The 23683-nt window shown below is 43.3% G+C and overlaps 1 protein-coding gene across 1 annotated transcript in view; it reads right to left on the reverse strand.

The window, feature by feature from the left end:
- The window catches only part of LOC104082261 (hormonally up-regulated neu tumor-associated kinase-like), a gene marked incomplete at both ends in the record, with an annotated part of 31152 nt that overhangs the window by 563 nt on the left and 6906 nt on the right, over nucleotides 1–23683 (reverse strand). Inside the window, 5 exons of the mRNA XM_009585318.1 lie at nucleotides 503–671; nucleotides 5222–5357; nucleotides 10897–11024; nucleotides 12882–13017; nucleotides 18563–18618. Of these exons, the coding sequence (XP_009583613.1) occupies nucleotides 503–671; nucleotides 5222–5357; nucleotides 10897–11024; nucleotides 12882–13017; nucleotides 18563–18618 (625 nt within the window). The remainder of the gene's footprint in view (nucleotides 1–502; nucleotides 672–5221; nucleotides 5358–10896; nucleotides 11025–12881; nucleotides 13018–18562; nucleotides 18619–23683) is intronic.

Raw genomic sequence — 23683 nt, forward strand, 5'->3', positions numbered from 1 at the left:
GGAAATTAGGAGACTTTATATTCATGTTATTTCTCATGTAAAACTTTCAGCTAAGTTTTCACTTAAAAACTAAATAAAATCTTAATAGCTCTTAAGCTTCCTCTTGATTTCCTGAATCAAATTACATTGTGTTATTGATATTTCACGCAGCAGAATTATCTCAACGTACAGACATAGTATGCCATTCAAGTCACAAGTAAGGCTCTGCATGGCAACAGTTTGCTTTCCATAGGGTAACTGCCTAGCCAGAGGGGATCTCCTACGGAAACACGGACTTGTGAGATGTAAAGCCTATCAGCAATTATCTCTGCAACCTGGGGAATTCTTATCTGAAATAATGTTATTAGTTTGCGAGGAATACTTCCCCTTCATGGTTACTGCTACAAAATTAGAAAAAAAAAAAAAACAAACCTCGGGTAAAGCCTCGAGATCAAATGCCAGCAAGCACTTTTTCGCCCTCCTCACCCACTTGTCCAAAGAATTGGCATCAAGCAGCACTTACCCTAAGGCTTGCCAAGTAGCGCTCCAGCTTCTTATTAAGTAGAAAGTAGATGGCAAGCGTGTGACTGGCCCTATTTGAGAGCACAGTGTTGATGACGTCGCTGTTCTTGTAGCCGAGCTTCTCGGTCATATGGAGCAGCACGCTTTGGCTGAGGTCCTCAAGGTGAATCCTGCACAGAGAGAAGCAGAGCATGCCGCTCGTACCGTCCTCCCAGCGACAGAGCCTTGCAAACCACCGGGGACTGGCAGAGCAGAAAGAAGAGGCCTGAAAGGCTCAGTAACGCGGGTGCGATTCACTCTCTTCTCTTGTGAGCAGGTCCAAGAAGGACAGACTATTCGCGACTTGCGGGCACTGCGGGAAGCCGTGAGAGCTGAACGAACAGCACTCTTCCCACCAAGTCAGAGGGACCTCATGTCCTACCCTGACCTGAAATGGCACCGTGATACTCAGGACATCACCGTTTGTTACCCTACATCTGACCGGTGAAGACCGTCAAGATCATCTGGCTGGTTTTGAAGGAAAAGAGGTAAAATCCAGCTCAGGTAGCTACATTTTGCTTTCTGAAATGACCCTTTTCTTGTAATCAAGCACCACAGCGTTCAGCTGTTCACCCCTTCCCTGTTGCACGACGTTCATGGACTAAGTAGCTAGAGAATTTCACTCCGGAGAAAGGGGATGTACAGGGAGGGTTATTACAGCAGCTCTCAAACTGGTAAAACTACTATACTCACGTCAGTTAAAAGCACAAGTACAACACATGTTTATATATGTGCTCTCTTGTAAAGTCTGTAACAGACTTAGCCAAGGCGAGAAATGGAGTACAGCAGCCTTGTGGAAATGGCAAAGCATCTTCTCAGTCTAAGTTAAAAACAGATTTTCCAAAGAACTCTGCTCCTATTTAGACCTCTAAATGCGCTGGCCAGATTCCCAGATGTGCCCATCAATTCCCATCCATCTCCAAAGAAACGCTGGGTTTCATTTCATTTCTAAAGGATATTCCTTGCTCCTAATACCAAGACTAATATCTGGCTAAGGCAACTTAGAGGAGCTTAGGTTGTGGGCTTTTTTTATAACCTGCCTTCCCTCTTCAGAAGGACCTTTCTCCACCTTTCCCACTCCTGCCCTGCTCTCCCCCTGTCCTGTGCACCTGTGATGTGAGGAATGCCCAGACACCAGTCTGGGTCTGACATAGAGGACTTAGACAAGATGTAAAACACAGTCTGGAAAATCTCAAATAACTCTTTTCCTTTATTTGGCGTGCTTATTAACATTCGTTCTGCAGCTAAGGAATGCTTGGGGTTGGGGTTTTTTAAGTTCAAAAGCAAAACTTATCTTGGCCATTGCACGTTAAAGCATCTGGACAGCAAAAGAAATTCAAGCAATTTTGGGAAATTTTTGCTTGTCTTCAGGGAATTTCTTTAATAAAAGCAAGCTTATAAAAAGCCTGGGAGAATATTCTCCTGAAAATGCAGTTTCTGCCATTCTTCCACCTTACCTCCATGCCCTCCCCCTTCCTCCCATGTTCCTGTCTTGGGAACAACGGGTGTTACACCCAAATGGTGGAAGAGCACTGCAAGAAGATAACACAGCTTCTTGCTTGTGTTATAAAAAGTATGATTAAGAGAGGAAGTGATTCCTTGCAAATTCAGAAGTGGATTTTTCAGAACTATTTCGACACATCTTACTCACATCTGCACACTAACAAAAACTTGGAGAAACTCTGTTGAAGCTGACTCTAGTGGTACTTTCTGAGGCAAGCTCAAAAGGAGCCTAGCCATGTCTTTAAATATTACAAACTATATAGAGTATTTTCCCCGTAAGGCTCCAGTATGACAAATTCTAGGTGGGTCAAGCTTGGGGCATAAACTAATTAATCTAAAGAAATACTATCAAAAAAATGAAGTGAAAGAACAAATCTGTATGGCTTTTATCCTTTACAGCTTCACATAAAACCTGGGTTTGGATAGAAGGAGTATCTACTTTTCTCTTGTTTTCAGACCAAATGATGAGAAAAGCAATGCAATGAGAAAGAAAGAAAAAAAGTAACTGATTTTTTTCAATAGCAAGCATAGCATTCCACATTGATGTTCCTTTTAAAAGTGCTTATAATAGGAAAGGATTATTATCATCATCGTATACACATACACGCATGAGCAAACATATGCCCTCTCTGTAGTTCAGCACTGCATTTTCTTCTGTTCTTCCATTTGATTCGCTTGCCTTTAGGAAGGAGTGATTTATGGGCACTCCATAAATAAAGAGCATTGCACAGCTATTCTATCTAATAGAGGCCAGCCTCTTTTGTAAGTCACCCACCTAACCGCACCAATGAGCAGACTCTAGAAGGGACACTTCCACCATAACCTGACTAAAGCCTGACAACTGCAAGCTAGGAAGTAAAAAATAGAGGCATGAAAATGTACCTACAAATGTGAAAGAATTGTGAAAGCACATTCAAGCCATACTTCTTTCTTTCTGCAGATAAGACACGCACAGCAAAAGAATTAAATTACCCATAGAGCTCTCAGTTACACTTACATTCACTTAACAGATGCCACGTTTAGTAGATTGATTAGACTCATTATGACAGTGATTTCATTAGCTTAATGACTCATTCAGTTTACACTTGTTTTCCCTTTCTTTACCATACAATGTTCATATGTACCATACTTCAGTACAGTCCAATGCACCACAGAAACTCAAATTTCCTTTTGTTCGACAGCATATTATGCAAATTAACTCAACTGCCCTTAAATTTGGGGCAGTGATGTCGAGATAATGGGTCTGCCTGTTCTCATTCTTACTCCTTGTGAAACAATTGTTCGTAGGGGCCATCTTTATATTCTGTCCACGTAGGTCTGGGGATTGCAGGCAGCTGGCCTCACATCTGCCCTCCCCGTTTCAGCGGATGGCTCTAATGACGCCTCCAGGCATCCAAGCTGCTCAACATCTATCCAACCATATTTTGAGGGCGGGAGACCTGTTATTCTCCTCAGGTCAAAGAAAGGCATAGTCACTGTGATTCTCCACGATGCATTACTTGAAACTTAAGACACTACTTCTGGAAGGGAAATACCTGCTGCTAAATTAGGGCACCTCCATTGCCTGTCAATGCAGAGGGAAAAGGGAGGTGACTCAGGTCGGAGCCAGGACCGTGCGGGCTGCGACTCATAAGCCAGCCAACAGCAATGTCAAAGGGAAAGGTCTCCAAAAATTCCTAAAGGCTGCCCTGAGATTCAGGGCTCAAAATGATTTCCTGTGCCCAAGTCTCAGCATGATCAAGCAGTAGCAGCACTCGACTCCTGTGTCAGCAGTAAGAGGGGTGCTGCAGGTGCCTCTCAGCCCCACAGGGGTTGGGCCCATGGCTCTGAAACATACCCTGTTCATCTGGCTAGCGGTGGAGCAGAGAGGAAAATGGGTGGGAGGCACTCCTACCAGCAAAGCTGTGACCTGGGCTGAACGCTGAAGGCTGGCTGTATGCATGGCTTGAGCATGCCTATGGGACCAAGGCCTTCAGGGCACCGACACAAAGAGATGACCTGGTTGGTGAACACCAAATCATTTTTGGGTGGAGGACAGTGGTTCAGATATTCAGACAAAAGTAAGTTGTCACGCCCCTAGGCATACGCTGCATGTGGTGTCCGGCAACTGAGTAAACTGTAAGGGGGAAGTTAGGATCTTCACTTAGGGACTCTCTTCTTGGCAAATTAGGACAGAAATTTTGGGGCACTATCAAATCTTAAGCACCAAAATTAGGCTTTAAGTTGCTGTCTTTGCCTCAGCGTTACTTAGGATCTTGGCCTGCAAACTAGTAACTCCCACAGTGAACCCTCTGCAGGTACTAGATTGCGTACGAGACACAGCTGGAGGGCTTTGATACAGGAAGGAGGTTTTATCTGATCAAATATAGACATGTATTTCTAAGTGAGTTGCCTGAGGCTCCATTCACTGGAGAGGAACTCGGATCTCCTGGGCAGAAAGTCATCCTATTGCAGAATCAAAAAGAAGTCAGATGAATCATTCTGTAAAAAGTGCCCTTATTTCTCTCCATTGACTGTAACGAGAGCCCAGGCTGGCTGGCTCATGTGTGGACTCTACACTGCAGATATTTAAAGTCAAGCAAGATTATTTCTAACCAAAGAGGATCACAAGTATCTTTCTTTTTCTTTTTCCCTAGATGGATGTTTGACTGGCCCTGAGATTTGTTCTCTGTTTGCATTTAGTCATGCATTCAGCATTGCACAGGTATTCAAGATCAACAACCAACAAAGCAAGATCATTTAACTCTGACCTTTCTCACTACAGTTTGCATATTTACCTATACACAGAACCTCACGTATGTATCACAAACAGGCATAGCCTTTACTGGAAAAGTAGCTTGGCTTTTACCAACAAACAAGGAAAAGATCAGAACTGATGAACTACCACTCATATCCATTCCAAGGTGTGGAACCAATTAATCATATGATCTGCACCCCAGACCACCCTGCAAATAATGCATCATATGCCAGCTTCTAATTTAAGGTATTGTTTTTGACCATTTTAAGCAACACGTATTCAACGGCCAATCCTAACAACTTTTAGGACGGAGTCACAAAAGCAATCCCAGAAAATGCAGTGGGATGCTGTCACACAAGGAGTGAAACTGCAACGCCACAGTCATTTACATTTTAATGTATATACACCCTGGCAGGCTTTCTCCACTCTTTCGCACAGTACCTGTTTGGATATGTGACATTAGGTGGTGCTCTCCCAGGGTAATTCTCATTAAGCCATCGATTTGCAAGCGCCTGCTGGATGTTTGGTCTCTTTGCAGGATCTGGCTCTAGTAAAGATCGTAGAAAGTTTATGGCCGCTGTGAAGAAATCAAGAAAAACAACAGCTGTATCATATGCTTTATGACTTACTATGGTAGTTGAGTTACTACAGGTATGTAGCCTGACCAAGAGTATACTACAAAGGAACATTTTCCTTACGGTACACTCTAATGTCCTTGAGAAAAAGGAAAACCTGATAAGGCATTAGTAAGTAAAATAAACAATGATTTACAGTCACAATGATTTATAGAGTCATAAAGGAGAGAAGGAAACGTGCCATTTGTTTGAGAGCTTGTTTGAAGTTTCCAAGCAGGTTAACCAAAACTTAATTTTTGTATGAGGACGAAAGGCTGGAGTCAGGTCAGAGTCAAATCACTCAATCTGTGTTTAAAGTAGAAGGAGATGGACTGGGGGTGAGTGGAGGGGAGGGATGCAGAGCTGGGAGGAAAGATGTGGAGAACTGGCCTCCCTTTGACATTATAAGGACAAATTCTCTCCTGGCTTCCATCCAAGCTACAATCAGTTGCAGGAAGTTTTAGCCAAATTAAAAGAGTACAGTAAAATTAACGGGCTTCGTTCTGTTTTCAGACACTGAACCTTCAACTTCTAGTGACATTCAACCATCCCTCAGGAGTTTCTTCCAAAACCCTCAAAAGTACTTTTCTGATATTTTTAAGTCATGCGCTTCTTACATGGTTAGGAGCAATGAAATCAAGTGATTTGCATAAAGACTCACAAGAAGTGCATTTCTGAGCTGAAAATAAACTCTGTTTTAACTAGGTCTGGAGTTTATTCCTCAAATTATCAAGGCTAGATTCAGCTTATCGGCTACAACATAGTAAAGAGTTAACTACGTCCTCTACAATTCCCTGCACAATAGAGAAACCTAATTCTGGGAAATCCAAGATCGGAATGATTTTGTAGAGGAGATACAGTCAAGTGAGACGATGCCAAATGAGTCCCGAATGAAGTCAACGGCAAGCAAGAGGCAGAAGTGATGGCTGCAGCACAGTTTTCTCCAGGTCAGATGGACAGGACCTTGGGGGCTTTTTTCCACCTCCACCCTCAGCAGAGCTGTTGTTCCCCTCCTACGCTCTCCCGAGCGTGTCGTGTCTACTCGTCTCCTTAGTAGCGCAGGTGCCCTGGGCAGTGGCAGCACAGGACCACTGTGGCACAGGATGGTGTCCTCTGGGATGTGTCTTCTGGGTAAGCTGCAGTACAGCCTTGCCAGCACAGCTACTTCAGCTCAGCGCAGGCAAACCAAACCCCTTAAAGGCTTGTGTTACAAAGCAGATCAAACTGGATGTGCTAACACCTCAGTGCTAGAAAACTGCGAAATTATGAGCCAGTCCTCCCATTCGGCTTTACAGGCATTCGGTCTCACCGCCACAGCATGCTCACTCGGCACCACGCCATCCCCTACTCTGAAGCAGAGCAGCTGCGACGTGTCTTCTCCACCAGCAATACAGCGAAACCCTCGTGAATCCCTGTTCCCACATGCAATTTAAGGAGAATAATACGCCTGCTGGTGAGGCCACGATGTTCTCATCTGAAAAGGGCATAAACGGTAACGTAGGCACAGCACTGCTGCCCTTCACAGGTTCTCCTCTATGAGACTGTTGCCCTCCTCCGTGTGTGCCTGGCTGTCCTCCCGAGCATTTTTATCTCCTCAAGCCCACCTGCATCACCTCCCACCTGCAGTACGGGACAGGGTGGCTGGGCTGACGCACCAGGGCAAGGCGGTGGACGAGGAAGGGAGGGTTTCTCCTCAAATAAATCACGGTTAGACCTGATGGGTGCTGACTCCTAAAAGCTTGGGTAACCTCGGCGTTCAACATCCTGCAAAAATCAAGTATCAGCTGGAGAGGGCCCTGAGAGGCTATCTGTTTCAACGCAGGCCTACCGTCAAGAAGCTTGTATGTGGAAGAGAGAGAGTTACAATTATGTGTTTATCGGTTCAGCTGGGCATTGGCTGGGTTTTTTCCAAGCTCTCTCTTCACAAATTGCTGATTTATGTGAGATACTTTACTTAAATCTGTCCTAACATTTTTGTTATTTTCCTACAACAGCAATATTGCAGAAGCAGCAGGAAAAGCCTACATTCAAGTTCACAAACCTGCTGGAAGTGGATGCTACGGCTGCTCTCCGTGTGCCCCGAGTGCCCCCCCGTCACGCCTCTCGGGTGCGGAACCCCCCATTATGGCAAACAACAAACCTCTTGTTCTTCCATTTCATCTCCTCTCTCTCCAGTACTTCCCCCATCTCTGTGTTAGAAACCACATGCACCCCACGGGTTCAGGGCAAAATAAATAACCCTCCCCAAACCAACACCCTCCCCCTCCATCACCATTACCCTCGGTCCCCAAATCAGCTAATGTCTCCTTAAAAATCTTACTTTTTTTTTTTCCCCTTGGCAAAAGGCAGACTAATTAAATGAAGCTTGTGAAGCACCACAGAGATCAACAACAGATCGAGACCGGAGAAACTAATTCTGGAGAGAATATCCCCCCCGGAGACTCCCTGGCCAGCTGGACCCGGGTGACACGGAGGAGATGAGTAACAGCACCTTGGCTGATTTGAGCTGTCAGATGAACGGGGAGGAAAGAAGCCTTTTCCAGTTAGCCCCGTGGCTGTGGGACAGCAAAATTAATCCCCCAGGAAGCAAACACGAAGCTGCCCAATCGATTTTTGGACCCGCTGCGCCTGAAGCCATTTTTCCCGCTGCACCAAGTAGGCTGGTGAGCAAAGGGCGCTGTGAACCACCCCGCCAGGGCCTCATTACGTGAGGCCTCGTTTACGACGAGCTCGAGGTCAGCACTAATCTGATCAGCCAGTGACCTACACTCGGTGGAATTTTGTTCCCATGGTGTAATTCTGGGGCAAACTTTGCTCTTTTGACAAATGAGAGACCAGCATCATGAGAAGCTACCTTTCTCTCTTGACTTCCTTGAGCGTACTGAGCTGAGTGATGACCAGAAGCTGAGAGCGCTTCAGTGGGGGTTACAAGACCTCAGCTGTCTTCATCTTCCTTGTCATGAACGAAACCAGCTTAGTGTCTAGCTCACCCTGTGAGGGTGTGCCTGGTTCAAATGAGGTGTACAGGTGTTGCTTACAAAACCGGCCGGAGAAAATGCAATGAGGTCATTTCACAAGCCACGAGCGAGCTCCACCTAATAAAATCCTTCCTCCAAACTACAAGCACGGATAGACGGTGGCTTTTCTTCTCGTCTCCACTTCATTTCTCTGCTCCAGAAGGAAGACCATGAACACACAGAAGCGGTAAATTGAGGATAAAAAAGGAATGCGTGCAAGGTGAATTCCAACTTCCTGAACAACTGAACTCTGCTCACCTAAAATCAATAATCAGATAGCTGTGTTGTTTAAGAAGTTTAATGAAAAATGGTTTCCTAAATGGGAAAATCAAACACTAACTCCAAATTTTCCCTGTTGCTACACAGTTGCTTTGGGCACTCACAGTCACCCAACATTTTAACTAAAACAAATAGTGTTTAGTGATAAGACTGGCTACTTTTACGATGGGACTGTGTGTTCAGTAACTGTGAAATTAAGTATTGAAAGACAACGTACTGAACAAGCAAAACAGACTCCCGCAAAAGATCTCTACTCTATATATGAATTTGCAGAAAAAGAAACCCAATTAAAGGAAAAGATCCGTAAACCTAAGAAGTTAACAAACACAACAATTCACAGAGCAGAAGAACAGAGTTTCTACCTACTGACCCAAAGCCTAATCGTGGCAAGAATAAATTTCGTCTTAAATCACAGTTTGCCATGTCAGTGAACACACAGAGCCGCTGACTTAGATCAAGAACTGATGCGTACCGTTGTTCACAGGGAGTAAAGGTTAACACGTTTAAATCTATTCCATTAATTTGCCATCATCTCTGAAAGTTCAAGCTGCTATAGTTCTCACAGGATAAACAAAATACCATTTTCACTTGGAGACCATAGCGTCAGCGAGCTACAAATGCTACAGAAATGCATTTGCGAGAAAATTTGATCTCCATTATAAAATAGTAGGATGAATGGAACAGTAAAATGAAACCTGTCGAAAGTAATGTTATCTTTTTTGCTACCCAAGGTCTGGTCTTCTACAGGCCTTTTCGTGACTTGTCCCAATGAAGTCAGTGAAATCTCCCACTTAAAGACCATTGAAAGAAAACACTCATTGGGGAAACAGTCCATTGGTTCAAAGACACTACACAGCCATCATATAACTGCTCTTTATTGGTAAAAGCCTCACTCTGGGAGGCAAGTTCGGTAATTTTTTGCCAAACTTGGAAAATGTTTACTATGACATGCAAGTCCCTGAATTCAAGAGTAACTTTGCAATTGATGCAGGACTTGGCATCTAGATCAGTACAGCACGAAGCAGTCAGTATAATCCTTCTTTTAATTTACTCAGTGGGGCTTTAGAGCGTATGCTAGAACATTAAAATAGCCATTTTGTGCAACTGAATCCTAATGGGAAGTCTCCAGAATAGAAATACCAACCCCCCTAGTTGCATCAAATAGACGGCAAGACTTGCAGCATCCCAGCTCACCTGTAAACCTACCATTTTACAACATGCCAGCAATATGAACTGCTGGCAGGAAAAGCGTACTTCATACAGATGCTGAGTGAACAAGGAACAACATACTCTGCTTGATCCACAGATAAGCTGTGTGAGAAAACTCTTAACTACCTACTTCTTCTGTATGCAGGTGAATCTGTACTCGGAGAATTCACCTTGTGACACAACTTCCAAGGGCTTTCTCTTATCCCCCATGACAATCGTTGCCATCCTTAGTGTACTGAGTGAAAAAGCATGCTCTGTTACCCTTATTCTATTTGCAATCTTTTAATTTTATTGAATGTCCCTGGTAAACAGGCTGCCAGATAAGGAGAACAGAAGCTCTCCATAAACAACAAATTTAGCATACAAAAATAAAACCCAACTACAAAACAGAGTTTGTTCCAAATGCTGACAATGGTCTTGCTATAAGCTGAAAAACGATTCTGTTGCCTAGTGACATGGCTTTGAAGCAGGAATTAATATTTCTAATACTAATACATCAACAATTTTGCATTTTGTGAACACACAAAGGTTATCACAGGCCACTGTCCCAAAATAACGTTCTGTGTGCATGTCATTATTCCATAATAAATGTGAGGTCATTCAAGGTAGCTTATCACTCAACCCTCATCACGGTAATGCCCAGCAATTTATTATTCCAAAATAATGTGTTCATGCATCCTACGCATACCCCATGCTAAAATCTTCTGAACGTGCAAAACTGACCAACTACTCGACAGAAGCAATTTCACAGATTTTTCACAGATTTGTTCCTCTCATATTCAGCACAACGTGGCACTTCTCCAGCTTACATACAGAGGTCAAAGCAAAAGGAGTTATACTACAGCAACTCCCACAGATCTTTTGGAGGCTAAAATGAAAAAAAAGAGTATTTTTCACTATTAGCGTACCATGTCAGCAGCATGGATCAGTCCAGAATTCAATGCAATGGTTCTGACTGACTGGATCTGAGCAGGTCCCAGCACACCCCCTTGATTACCTGTAGAGAGCTGAGTGGGAAAAGGGTTCATTTCTTTGTCCACCATTTTCTGGTATAAAGCTCTCAAGCTGAATGGCTCCACGGTAAAAGGTAATGTTCCAGTCAACATTGCGTACATGTTCACCCCACTAAAAGAAAACAGAGAAAAAGAAACCAAAATCATCAGGAACAAGGAAAAACACAGGCTTAGGTTTAGTGATTGTACTTCATCTTTAATGTCTGACAAGTATTAAAAAAGTCCAAAAAAAAGCTCTCTCTTCTGTTGCACACAATGATTTGGGCAAGAATTCCCAGAGGTTTGCTCATGGAGGGTCACACAATGTGTAGGACATAAGCTGGGAGCCACAGAACCGAGCCCAGCTCTTAGGCAACTCCTCGGCTAAATGCCACGCCACAATTAAGTCTCTCCTCAGGCTGCATAAACATGCTGCTTTCAGAGGCCTTGTCCCGGTGCTGTCCCGGCTGTGGAATGACTGCCCGCACCGATGGGGACATCACAGGTCTTCTTGGTTCAGTGCCCAAAGGTTTCCACTGACCTCCACAGCCTCTGGTGCAGCCCAAAGATCAGGTGTGAACAATTACATTTTTCAGAGCAGAAAACTTACTGTTTATTTATGCCCAGCAAAGTCAGCAATGAAAAGTGTGTTGGGCACTCTTGTTCTTTTTCCTATTAAAAGGGCTTTAAATTCAATTTGAGTGGAATTCCTCCCTTTTGGGAATTTGTTTTCCCAGCCTGCTGAATACACGTATGTGAACAGAAAGAAACTAAACCGGTGTGCTATCATGAACCGTGATCACAGACACCATTCGTTCAGCTATGAGGAAGGGTAGGAGTTAACCATATTTTCCTTTTTCTTTTTAATTAAAAAAAAAGCAGGACACTACTACTGGAGAAGTTTAAATGGTTTACAAGAATGACTGTACTCTGTTTGCCTGTGTTCCTCAGAGCTGGTATTCTCACCCTTGATGTGGACGGATAGCCCACTGCTGGAGTGAGAAATTCAGTAGTCATGCAATGATTAAGTTGTGGGTCTCCTTGGAGGACAGACTGCAAATTAGGTTTCAGCGGAGGAAGTTCTAAAGAGCTTTGAGGTGCAACAGGGAACCCACCGAGAGATGAATTTGAGCCAGGTCCTAGTCTCACATATAAACTACGGCCAATCTTTCTTAGCAGTAGTAGTACTTATACAGTACATTACATTTTCCAAGCATTCCAAATACTTCAACTTGGGAATTACCGTAATTCTGTTATTTCACTGAAATTTATACAGATGTTATTATCCCCACTTGGTGAGGGAAAAATCTATCAATTCTAAACTAAAAGCTAGAACTCAACTGATTTCAGCTAATTCTTCTCCAGGATTGACAAGGATAACCGACACCATGTCCATGGCCAACAGGAGGGTAGTGGGAGTTGCACAGTCTACAACAGTACTGCAGACAAGTTCATTGACTCCAAAACATCTTTGTAGCTTCCTCTACCTCTGGCACCGGGGACTTCTGTCTGCTCTTTTGCCTGAACTCTAGCAAGCTCACAAAGGCTCACAAGTTTTCCGGCCATTTTTATTTCCCCTTTAACGACCGTGCTTTCAAAGTGATGATCTGACTCGATATCACATTTCCTGTCAGACGTGACTGTGGAGGGTGCACGGAGCCCACGTGAATGCTTGAGGATCCTTTGGGGAAAACAAAAAAAACTGTTGGCCCTCTTGTGCCAGAGCCATGTTTTCTACTATGTCTGAACATCACTGATCAACAGCTCTGCTTTACTGCAATCTCTCCATGCTATATGTTCTAGCAATCTATATACACGTACGTGAAAGATCTATTTCAGAACAGAATATCTGCGCAATTTAGTTCAGAGAGTCATGCTAATTAAACAGATTTTCTTGCTCAGAGTAGCCAAATACATGAACAATGTTTCTCATTTGAGCAATGGGTAACGATGACAGTAATAACAATTATAAACTAGAGAAGTAACTCACATGGACCAAACGTCTATTTTGGGCCCGTATTTTTTCCTTGCCAGAAGTTCAGGGGCTGCATATGCTGGGCTCCCACACTGGGTGCTGAATGGATCAGAATAGCCCAAGATGCCTGCACAGTTGCTCAATCCAAAGTCTGTGAAAGGCACAGAGATAGAGTTATGAAAGAGACACATACAGTAAAACCGCGCTAGAACACAAGGAAAAAAAAGCACATTTTTTTCCAAAAGCTAAGCAATGAACTGCCTAAGGAAAAAATCACCCACATTTTATATAATTTGTTTCTCGAGGTGCTAAATAACCAGAGATTTCCACAAACAACAAAAAAGTTTTAGAACATGCACAATTATCAATTTCATACACAAAGCAACTACATTTTACTGGGAGCTGGATGGCAACAACCGGAGTTGAGCTTGTCACAGGCACTACGTGATGTGCATGGGGCAGAAAGCCACCTCGGGCTGTCGTGGATTCCATACTGCTGCAGTATGTTACGTAGAGGTCAAGTTTAAGTGGGACTTCTTCTAAATTTTCCTCTAAATGATGTAAATGAGCCATCAGATGTAAGGCGGGGAGGGTTGCTTTCTGGGACTACTGTGGCAATGCACAAACGCACAGCGTTGCAGAGTCAGCACTTCAGCTCTGAAATAACACAGGGAGATCTTGGAGCAAGAAGTGGAATGTGTCGAAGTGGCTCCCCCCTCCCCGACTTCTCCCTTGAATTATTGTATTTCTGGCCCCTGGGTGTATCTGACACTCTTTTGCTGGCAATAATAACAAGGGACTGGCAAAGGCTGGCACCATGAGCTGACCGGAGACAAGAGGCAGCCTCTCTGCACCGAAGAAGGCTGCCGTTTCCCAAGTGCTCTCAGCCAACCCAAGCCCAGGCTGGCACCAAGAAGGGTGTTCCTGCCATCTCCCTCGTCTGCTCCAGTGCTGGTATGGCTGCAGGGTGAGCTGGGTTTAAGAAAGGATCTCAAAAATTAAACCACTGAGCAAGGAAAGAAAGGCAGACAGAGTCGCACCAGCGGTAGGAGTGGCTGGGGGCAACGTGCAAGCCCACCCTGTCTAGTGGTAGCCCGTGCTTGGCTTGGGAGAAAGCAATTATGAAACCACAGCCTGAGAGATGACATGGGAAGGTGAGGAAAGGTTGCAGAGGGTCTTGAAAGTGAAGTCAAACAACTTGACGTGGTAAGGGGAAGAAGCAAGACAAGCTTGCAAGGAGGAGGATGATGCGGGCAAAGCTGGCAGGCTGGGGGAATGGCCTTTGTTGCAGGACAATATATCCAGGAGCAGCGGATCTAGGGAGGTCACAATCAAAGATGTTCACCTTCATTAATAACTTGTTACTGATGACAGCTGCAACAAAAATACTGCTCTTAAGAACACTGACATCTGTTTTGTTCCTTTCTTTTTCTCATCCAGTCTTCTTAAAAACTCCCAGGATGTATGCATGTTTAAAACGAAAACTGTCTTATACATAAACGAGACAAGTCAGGAGAAGTAGATCGCTGAATCCTCTTTCTATAGACTTGTGCCTTGCATCCATGTGTCTCTGGGTATTTCTGGGTGTGCTACCCACCTGCCTGGATGGGCTAAAAGTATCACATCTTGCAGGCCAAATATAGCAGGCAACTGTTGAGCCCATGCAATACTCTCTCTCCACAGAGTCATTAATTTGTGTCTCTCTTCCTTACCTGCCTACTTATTATTATAAGGCTTGAAGTAATGGCCTGCCCTTTAGCTTTTACCCCACATTAAATTTGGCTGAAATCAGACAGGAGTTCCTCAAGGTAGTAGAAGAAGCGCCCTGACAGGGCGGTCACATAAGCCTTGTTCCCTTACAAAACCAGGTGAAAAAATAATAATGCTTACAGAAAAATGCAATTATAAAGATGACTATGTGAGCTGGAGTGCCCAAATGACTGCACAGTGCTTTCCACTTGACTGACTGCATCTCTGAGAGCGAGACAAGCACAAGAGAGACAAGAATCACCGTATTTAACATCCGAAGAGGCTCAAATGGGTTTTGCTGGAGAGCATTGTCAAAACTGAAGGGAGGATCAAGACAATTTCCTTGCCTCTGATGGAAAACAAAATGTCTCTGGACACTGCTTAATCATCTCTGCTATATATGTATTATCCCTGGAGCTTATACAAATACTTCCGAGGATCCATTTACTTAATGAATGTATTTATTAACTATGGCCCGAGATGAGTTATGTCAACTGTAAAACACTTTTTGAAACTCCTAGAAAGAACATCTCCACACAGTATTATTCATGGTCTTTATCCTCCTGTGTCATACCACCTCAAAATTACTCAACTGTAATATAATGCTTTACAATCAAAGTTATAAGGGCTATATTCTGTGATGGTGGAAACCAGCATCCTTTTATCATTATCAATGGAGGTATACTCTAGTGGGGGATTTAATGATCTTATTTGCTTAAACTAAAACATCTTATTCACTTTTTTCAGCTCATTCATTTAATCTAGGCTAGCATACTCTTCTTTTTCTTCTAGCGCCTGTTGAAATGCAGAATGCGTGCAAACACATGCATATCGGGGACAGGGCTTTTATTGCAAATGAAATGGGAGTATTGTTATTAAAACTGTGGCAGCACATCGTGATCGCAGTGTGATTTTTATTAAGGATGCACTGTTGATCTTGATGAGAACGGTATTACCATCAGCATTGATAATTTCACTGCCATCCCTGCCTATGTCTTGGGCTTCCTTTCAATAAGCCGCGCTCATTACAGAATTCAGATCAAAGGCCACACTTGGTTTTCCAAAGTAAATATTATGACATGGCAACTCCACCACCCCCACTGTTCGCACTATCGAAGTATCACATTACGCTACTACTCTTCAACGCCTCCAGGAAATCAACATTAAGCTATGGATATATGGCTATCTCTGAAGCTGCGACAGTTGGAATAAGGAAAGGGTTATTAAATAACAGACGCCTTAGAACCAAGCTCATGGACACGTTTGACCAGCAGAGCTCCACAGAGCTCAGCAGAGCTACATATTGGCAGGGTCCTTTTGGTGCCATAGGTCCTTGAGCAGGACGCCAAGGACTTCGCATGGCCCGTGAGCGGCTTTTCATGGCATCTTTATCAGACACCTGCCACCATGGGCTAGTAGATGAAGAGAGGTGAATTATTTCCAGTGTTTCCAATGCTGTTGTTCTTAGATTTGAGACTTAACAGACAGCTAAGAATAAGTCCACTTAACACAGCAAAGGGAATTTTTCTAATAATACTATCTAAGAACATATTATAAACCATCTTGTCACGTAGCTAAAAAGAGTAACAAAGCAAGGTGCCATTAAGCAGCTGGGTGAAGAAAGGGACTCAAGGGATTCAGTTCTCACTGAAAGGCATGAACAAGCAGGGACTTTCAGTGTCACTTCCTGGTACATTTTTAATCTTCATTTCACCTTTTCTTTTTCCTTTATGGTGGGCTTTCTTCATTTCACATTTATTACAAGAGCAACGTTTTTATTAGGTACCAGTGTGTTTGCTGCTGCACAAGACATGAAGACCAAGCTCCCATCCCAAAGCAGTTAATGTGAACTGGTTTTGGTAGCTTAAGGTCTCTTCTCCCAAGCATGAAAAGCAGCACAGAATTCCTCAAAACATGTTCTTCGCTCCTGAAGAACCTTCCTGGGCAGGGCTATTGATGACACAACTGATCCATCACATTTCTAGAAAGACAGACTACCTAAAATATTGTACTAAGCGCTGAATGAGCGGAGTGAGGAAACAGGCAGGGAGGAGGAAGAAGAGTAAATTATCTGGTCTATAAATTATCTGGTCTATTCCACCAGCCACAGATGGGTGCTGGAAAATTTTCCTTGTCCTGGGAAACCCTGGTGGCAATGGAAAGCTGCACGGCAGCTCAAGCACTACTTCTGCTACCACCTGGAAAAGAGGTGCTGGTGAGGAGAGGGTTGCCCAGGGACCTCAGGTCAGTTTCTGCAGCCCCCGCTCCAGCCTTCCCCGCAAGCGCAGCAGACAGAGGAAGAAGAACGGAGGCACTGCTTCTTCAGGGTAAACAACCAGAGATCACCAACGTTGCTAGCGAGATACGGCATGAGCTGACTGTGATATTAAAACTGTTTTTACTTACAACAAAATTATTACTAATAAAGCAACCTTTATTTTTCTATAACATACCCAGTTGGACGGTGGGATTTAATTGCTTTGTTTTAAAATACATAGTGTGTACAATCTGCTTTGCTTAAAACATCAGGCTGCAGACCTGAAGACAATTTATTTCAACGCTAGCGAGGCTACGGAAGATCAAACTGTCTCTTTTCTCTATTCTTCCCACACCACCCACTGCGAGGAGACCTTTCTATGCAACCGAGGCAAATGAAACTGCAGGAACAGCTCTGAAGTCATTTTTTGGCATGTGAGTTTTAATTGTACACGTATCATCTGATTAGGTCTGGGTTTGGATGTCAAGTTCACATATTGTTGTGTAATCAAACACCCAATAACAGGAAAGTTATAGAAATTCTTTAAAACTATCAGATGTTCATACAGCACTGTTGCAAACCATCTGGTCTCACTTATCTCCTAAATCAAGATAATGGGTGGTATCCATCATTACTGATGAATGATTCATGGTAACATATCAGCATCCTCTTGACCCATAGCTGAGGTAATACAGAGTTCTCTTTTGCTATTATTTTCCCAGAGTCGGTTGATTCGCTGCAGAGTAATGACTAAAAGTCGTGGTAATATTTCCAAAGACTGAATTCCCTAAGTATACTCTGGATATTTCAGATTTCATTAACCATCCTCCTATTGTTTGTCTGGAGATGCGTGTGCTTTGTACATTACAGTGAGTGTCCATTTGACCTGAATGTTAAGTGTTTTTCATCACTTTTCAGATCATGAAACCTTTTGAAGAAAGAAAGTCGAGTTTTTAAGTCTGCAACCACAGACACTGCTGTTGGCAAAAGGGTAGGCATAGAGACAAATATAAACAGATGTTGGGGTTTATTTTATGAAGGGAATATTTTCTTTTCAATACCCACATTAACATTAATGGGAGTTACGCAAAGGCAGTAAGAGACTATACCCACCAATGATTAATCTAAAATGTCTGCACAACTTGAATGAATCGAGTGCTGCGTACAACTGATACCCAAATACAATCAAGACTCTGTCGTTGATCTTTTTTATTTTTTAACAGCCCTCTAAACCAATTTCGTGTTGGGTGCTGTAAGCAAATTTAACGAATATAAATATAGGGCCAAATTTTGCCAGCTGCTAAAAATGTGTGCAACTCCCACTGACTTCAGCGGAAGCACATGCATATGGGGGCAGAATCCAACTCTTAGTAAATATGAAATTATCAAGATAATAAAACAAATTACTTCTGTGGTGTCAATTCTTTAATTCTTTACAAAGTTCCTGATTTGAATATGAAAGCTGTTGGTTAAAAGATATAGGATTATTCCCATATCCAGTTAAAGCTGAATTATTTGGAACATTTTTGTCACAAGATGCTGTCAGGAACAGCTTGATTGCTATCTATACTCTCTCAGCTCCTCTCTGCAGCAACACTAGCAGTTGTCACATGGAGGATTATGAAGTCTCAAAAACTCTCTTACAAAACTACTGATTTTAATTACTGGAATTGCCAAACCGGTTTCATACCAATAAGCTTGATATTGTTGTCTTCATCTAGCAACAGATTTTCTATCTTCAAGTCTCTGAAAGAAATAAAATATTTTGAGTGAGCCTCCAAAATAATGAAGCAGCTTCCCATCACTCTTATCAGTGTATTTACAAGATTCGTACATAATAACACGTATAATGAAAGAAGCACACACAGTTCTACATGCAAAGCAGAAAGCCCCGTGCATTACCTCCTCTCCAAAATTACTGGTGCTTTCACACACAGTTTCACACCTATTCTTCAGGCACAAAATTACTTTACAAACATTTGTCAGTACATCCTGTAATTAATCATATTCTTCAAATTTCTCACGTACTTAAAAGTTTGCAGAAATCTTATACACTGGAAACATTTCAAATATATGTTTTTGGAATTAGAGGTCACTTTCTCGTTACTCTTCACAACCAAAGGCTCTTTGCTGGCCACAGCTGAAGAATCAACCTTCTTCTGTAGAGATCTGAGGAGTCAAACGTCTGTCCTCTGCTATTGTCTACAAGGGAGACCAGAATCAACCTTCCCTGGGGATGAAGCATCCAAACTCCTTATAGAGGTGGTCAGCATTGGTCCTCCCATACGCTAGAGGTGAAAACTGAGGCTGAGGGATTGAAATGACTTGCCCAATGCCATCCAGAAGGCCAGTAACAAAGCTGAGAGATGAAGCCACACAGGTTTTCTGAGTGCCACGTCAGTGCTTTCTCCACCATGCCACCCTGCTCGACCCCACAGGGACACTGCATAGATCAGGGCCTAGACCAGTTTAGGGAGAGAGAGGATAAAACGAAAGCTGTCTCCTTCTACAAGATGACCGACCCTTCTTCTGATACGTATGTCAGCACATTGTTCACTTCACATGTGCCCTTTCATCAATTAAGAAAGTGGTTGTGCCTTCCTAAACCGTGTTCTACCTAAGAAAAATATCCCAGAGATCATCCACACACACAAAAACACCCCAAAACCCCAACTGTACAGACTAAGCATTAAGTATAATATGAAAAAATCATTGAGGTTGCTACACAACTTGTCCAGGACTTCTAGCATGGCTGTGTCTTTATCACAAGAATTTTTCCCCCATCCAGACATAAACTATTTCTAACAATCAGGGACATCAATAGCTCAGACAGGCAGTGATGCTTCTCCCAGCACGCTTTGGAAAAATCTGGATAATAAAGCCATCAGCTATAATTATGGGAAGTCAGTGACATCCATGTTATTTTGTCTTTGTAAGGCAAAGGGAGTAATGAAGGATGCCTCTATTACAGATGTGGATATAAGGCTTAATAAAATAAGACAAGTAAACCAACCAACCAAACCAAACGAAGTACTTCCACAAGAAAGGATCTGGGAAAGAAAGAAAAGCAGCTGTGACCCTCTCCACGCCTTTTTTAAAACGTTCCTCTCCATTTCATTTTATGCCCATGCTGTGTTTCAAATAAACCTGAGGCAGAAGAGTACTTGCAGGTAGGATGCCACTCACTTCATCAATACAACCACAAGGACCTTCTCCAAACAGATGTTTCTACACCCCAGTGAGCACTTCTTGCAGATTTTCCTTGCTTCCATGTGAAAAGAAATAGGGGAAATACTATGTAAGTCTGCCGAAGGAGAGTATTTTGCAAATTTCAGGTATTCAGGGGCGATATCCAGGCTTTCCTAGCGCGACCAGCCGAACACTTCCTGAGGAGAGGACTGCCTTCTGCACCAGTCCTCTTCTCGGAGAAGCAACGTAACTCAGTCAATAAAGCGCCAGCCTGAGAGACAGGAGGAGGGGATTATGTTCCCTCCTCTGGCAATAACCCAGTGTGTTAACTTGAGGAACCCAGCCATGTTAAAAGTGACAGCTAATTTCAAATACCACGGCAGAGATGTAACCACATTTGGTGGTGTTTTGACCAAGACCCAGACTACAAAGAGCCCACTCTCCAGCCCTGCTCCCACTCTGAGGGCGAGCACCGGCTCCGGGCAGTGCAACCCACGAGCCCAGCTGGCATCCACGGCATCCCTCTCCTCATCTGCGGGAGACTCCGTGCGCCTTGCCGGCGCTGCAGACCCACCACCCTGCGTCCTCCAAAAGGAGCTCCCCTCGCAGGGCAACCGCTGCCGCTGAGAAATGGCTTGATACAAGGAGGACGTGCCCTGCCAGATGGATCCGGATCTACCCACTTCTGCTTCCCTCTACTGCCAAAAAAGGGCTTATTTCTTCCCATCTCGCGTCTTTACTGCTTGCAGGCGGAGGTTTTCACAGACAGTGCGATTAGCCTCTAGAAAGATATCGGGGCTGGGAATTTAACAGGAGAAACTGCCAAAAAAACAGTATGAGAAAGAGGAAAAAAACAGAAAAAAACCAAAACCCAAAACTAAACTGAAATCAACAGAAGCACATAGAGTTTGGGGTCATATACTGCAATGCTCAGTACAACATCTCAAAGCAAGGAGAAAGACCAGTTGGAATATATTAAACATTAGCTAAGAAGAGGTACGACTTTAAAAATAAAGGCAAGTGAACGGAAAGATGAAAGCTGTAAGTTGAGGAGAAAAGACACGCAGGCAATTAGAATAATAAATGAGTGACAGGAGGGCTAAAAATAAACACAATAAAAGATTTTTAAAAGGATTCAAGGTTAAAAAAATAAAACTAAAGGTAAATATTACAGGGCATTTCAAAGCTACCAGAGAGAAAAAAAAAAATTAAATATAGCCTCAGTATAGAGTGCAATCAGACCTGGTTAATCAAAGATGTTTACCCACATGTCTATTCTCAGCAGGTTTGCCTGTAAGTCCATATGCACCACATTTTTGTCAATCCATGTCAATATGAAAGTCCTTTTTTCTGGTGTGACAGCTGGAGCTAGGACAACAGATTTTTACTCCTTGATACAACCTAATGAGAAGATTCCATGCGAACCAGCCTTAGAAATGCGAAGCAAAAGCCGTACGAAACCAAACCAAAAATCCCCAGACAAAGACATAGTTGGAGAACTGCTACTACGCAGATGTGGACCCGTGGGCAGGCACCGGGCAGGACCCGATCCCCTGCAGCAGGCTGGCAGTGGGGCACAGAGATGGCAGGTACCCGCAGCCAGGACAGCAGAAGTGCAAATAGAGCCTGAGTGTCTGGACAAGATCCGCGTCTGTCAGGACAGAAGGATTATTCAGTGAATACTTTACAAGACTTTAACAATGCACCAAATTACCCTCTTTTTAACAAAAAGTGCAGTGGTACAATCCAATTATGTATCTGCTCATCCTACAGAGAGATAGGACCAATTTCCCCAAAGTTCCTAAATGCTTTATTATGTCAGTTCTGTCCAATTCAAATTTAAATCATTTTTTACAAAGAGAGGCTCATCTGAGTCGCTGCTTTGTTTGAATGTTTACATTAATTCATTGTAATGGAAAAAGTAGCACTATGGCACCCAAAAGTGTTAGGGAACCCTGAATTTCATGCGCTATATTCTAAATGGTTTAACAAATACAAGCAAACATACCACCTTATTTATTCTAGTCAATGGAGACTTTTGCGTGTTTTTAATAGCTGCAAACTGCAAGAGAGGATGTGAGTTACCAGCTACAACACACACAGCACTTGAAACCCTTGTTGAAGTCAATGGGAAGACCCAAAGCATTGAACATCACGTACATGTGCCGGCCCCTACAGACTCAAGTGTCCTCATAATTATGCACATGGCTTGCACTTTGTGGTGGGTTGCTGGAGCTGGACACAGATGCTTTGCAACTGGAAAGGCTGGGCAAGCACTCCCTTATGCAGTCAGCAGCACGAGCCATGTTGCATGGGGTTGAGGTGGGGAGAAGAAACGTAGACGCTGGAGACCTTCAGTTTCCCTCCTTGAGGTAAATCTGATCTTGTTCCTTACTGACTTGGCGCCTCAAAAAATGGGATTATAATTTTTCTTCCCCTTAGCAAATTTTTGGCATTCATTGCTGAAAAACTTCAAAATACAGAGTCCACCCTCAGTGATTAAATACCAGGGGAACAAAAACTTTTACCTTTTTCTGAGGGGTTACTTCCATGATGTTGAGAGTGTCTAGCTATGGTACACGTTAGTCAAATCTATGAATAATGAAGACACTCAAGAAAGATCAAGCTGCGTTACCACAATGCGGAGAATCAGCATATATTTATGCCTTGTCAGTGTGCGAAGCTAGCAGCATACAGTCATCGTTCCCCGTATTTGAAAATACGCCTGCTTCATGGGATGGTTTGTTTGGGAGTTTGTTCTTCTGTTGACGGGGCTGATTTTTCTCTGGCTTTGCTTAGAGCTTCACCGACCACTTTGGAAAGCCCAGCTCCAGCCAGTGACTCCACCAACCAACATGAGCCTGCTTCACCGAGCAAGCTACCCCAGGCTTCAGCTGTCAGCTCAGCGTGGTTTTGAAAGAAGCTTATTCAGTGCCATTGCAGGCATCAGACAGCAAAATTGAAGTTTTTGCATTTCACACTTTATTTCTTGTCTGGGGGAGGAGGGATGAGAAGGAGGGTTTTACCAGCAAGCAGCTGCAAAGCAGCAGTGGTTGGCTGCTGTCTGCTGCATCTTATTTTTAATCATAACAGCATCATGAAAAATCACTCCTTAACTACCAACGCGCAAGCCCACTTTCTAGCCCCATGCAAGAGCCGGTGGTGAGCTGGAAAGGTTGCAGAGATCTGGGTTCATCACCGCATCAGTATACGTTTCAAAGGCTATTATCAAAATATTATTTATTGAGCCTGATTCTTTTATCGGTCACAACGTCACTGAATTCAATGCAGTTGCCTCTGTAAAAGCGGAATTCAGTCCATTGTCTTCACTAAAACAATGTGTAGTTTGTTTACAGCAGCATACTCCAAGAGAGAATGCCCAAAGGTAATTTTGAAATCTGACATAAAATAGAAAGACAAACCAGCTTTGCACTTCAAAAGGAGTCTTTGTTCTGTAGTGCAGGATCTGTCATAAATATTGCATCAGCAGCCAGACTACTGGCACTTAAAATTAATAGGATGGAAGTTATCAAAGCCAACATGTCAAAGTAGCGGGTACCAAGGCAGGAATCCTGTAGCACCCTGAGCAACTGGATCATATGGCTCTGCCTTACTCTGCTAG

This window comes from Fulmarus glacialis, unplaced genomic scaffold (genome assembly GCF_000690835.1).
Source record: "Fulmarus glacialis isolate BGI_N327 unplaced genomic scaffold, ASM69083v1 scaffold45529, whole genome shotgun sequence".
Taxonomy (NCBI): domain Eukaryota; kingdom Metazoa; phylum Chordata; class Aves; order Procellariiformes; family Procellariidae; genus Fulmarus; species Fulmarus glacialis.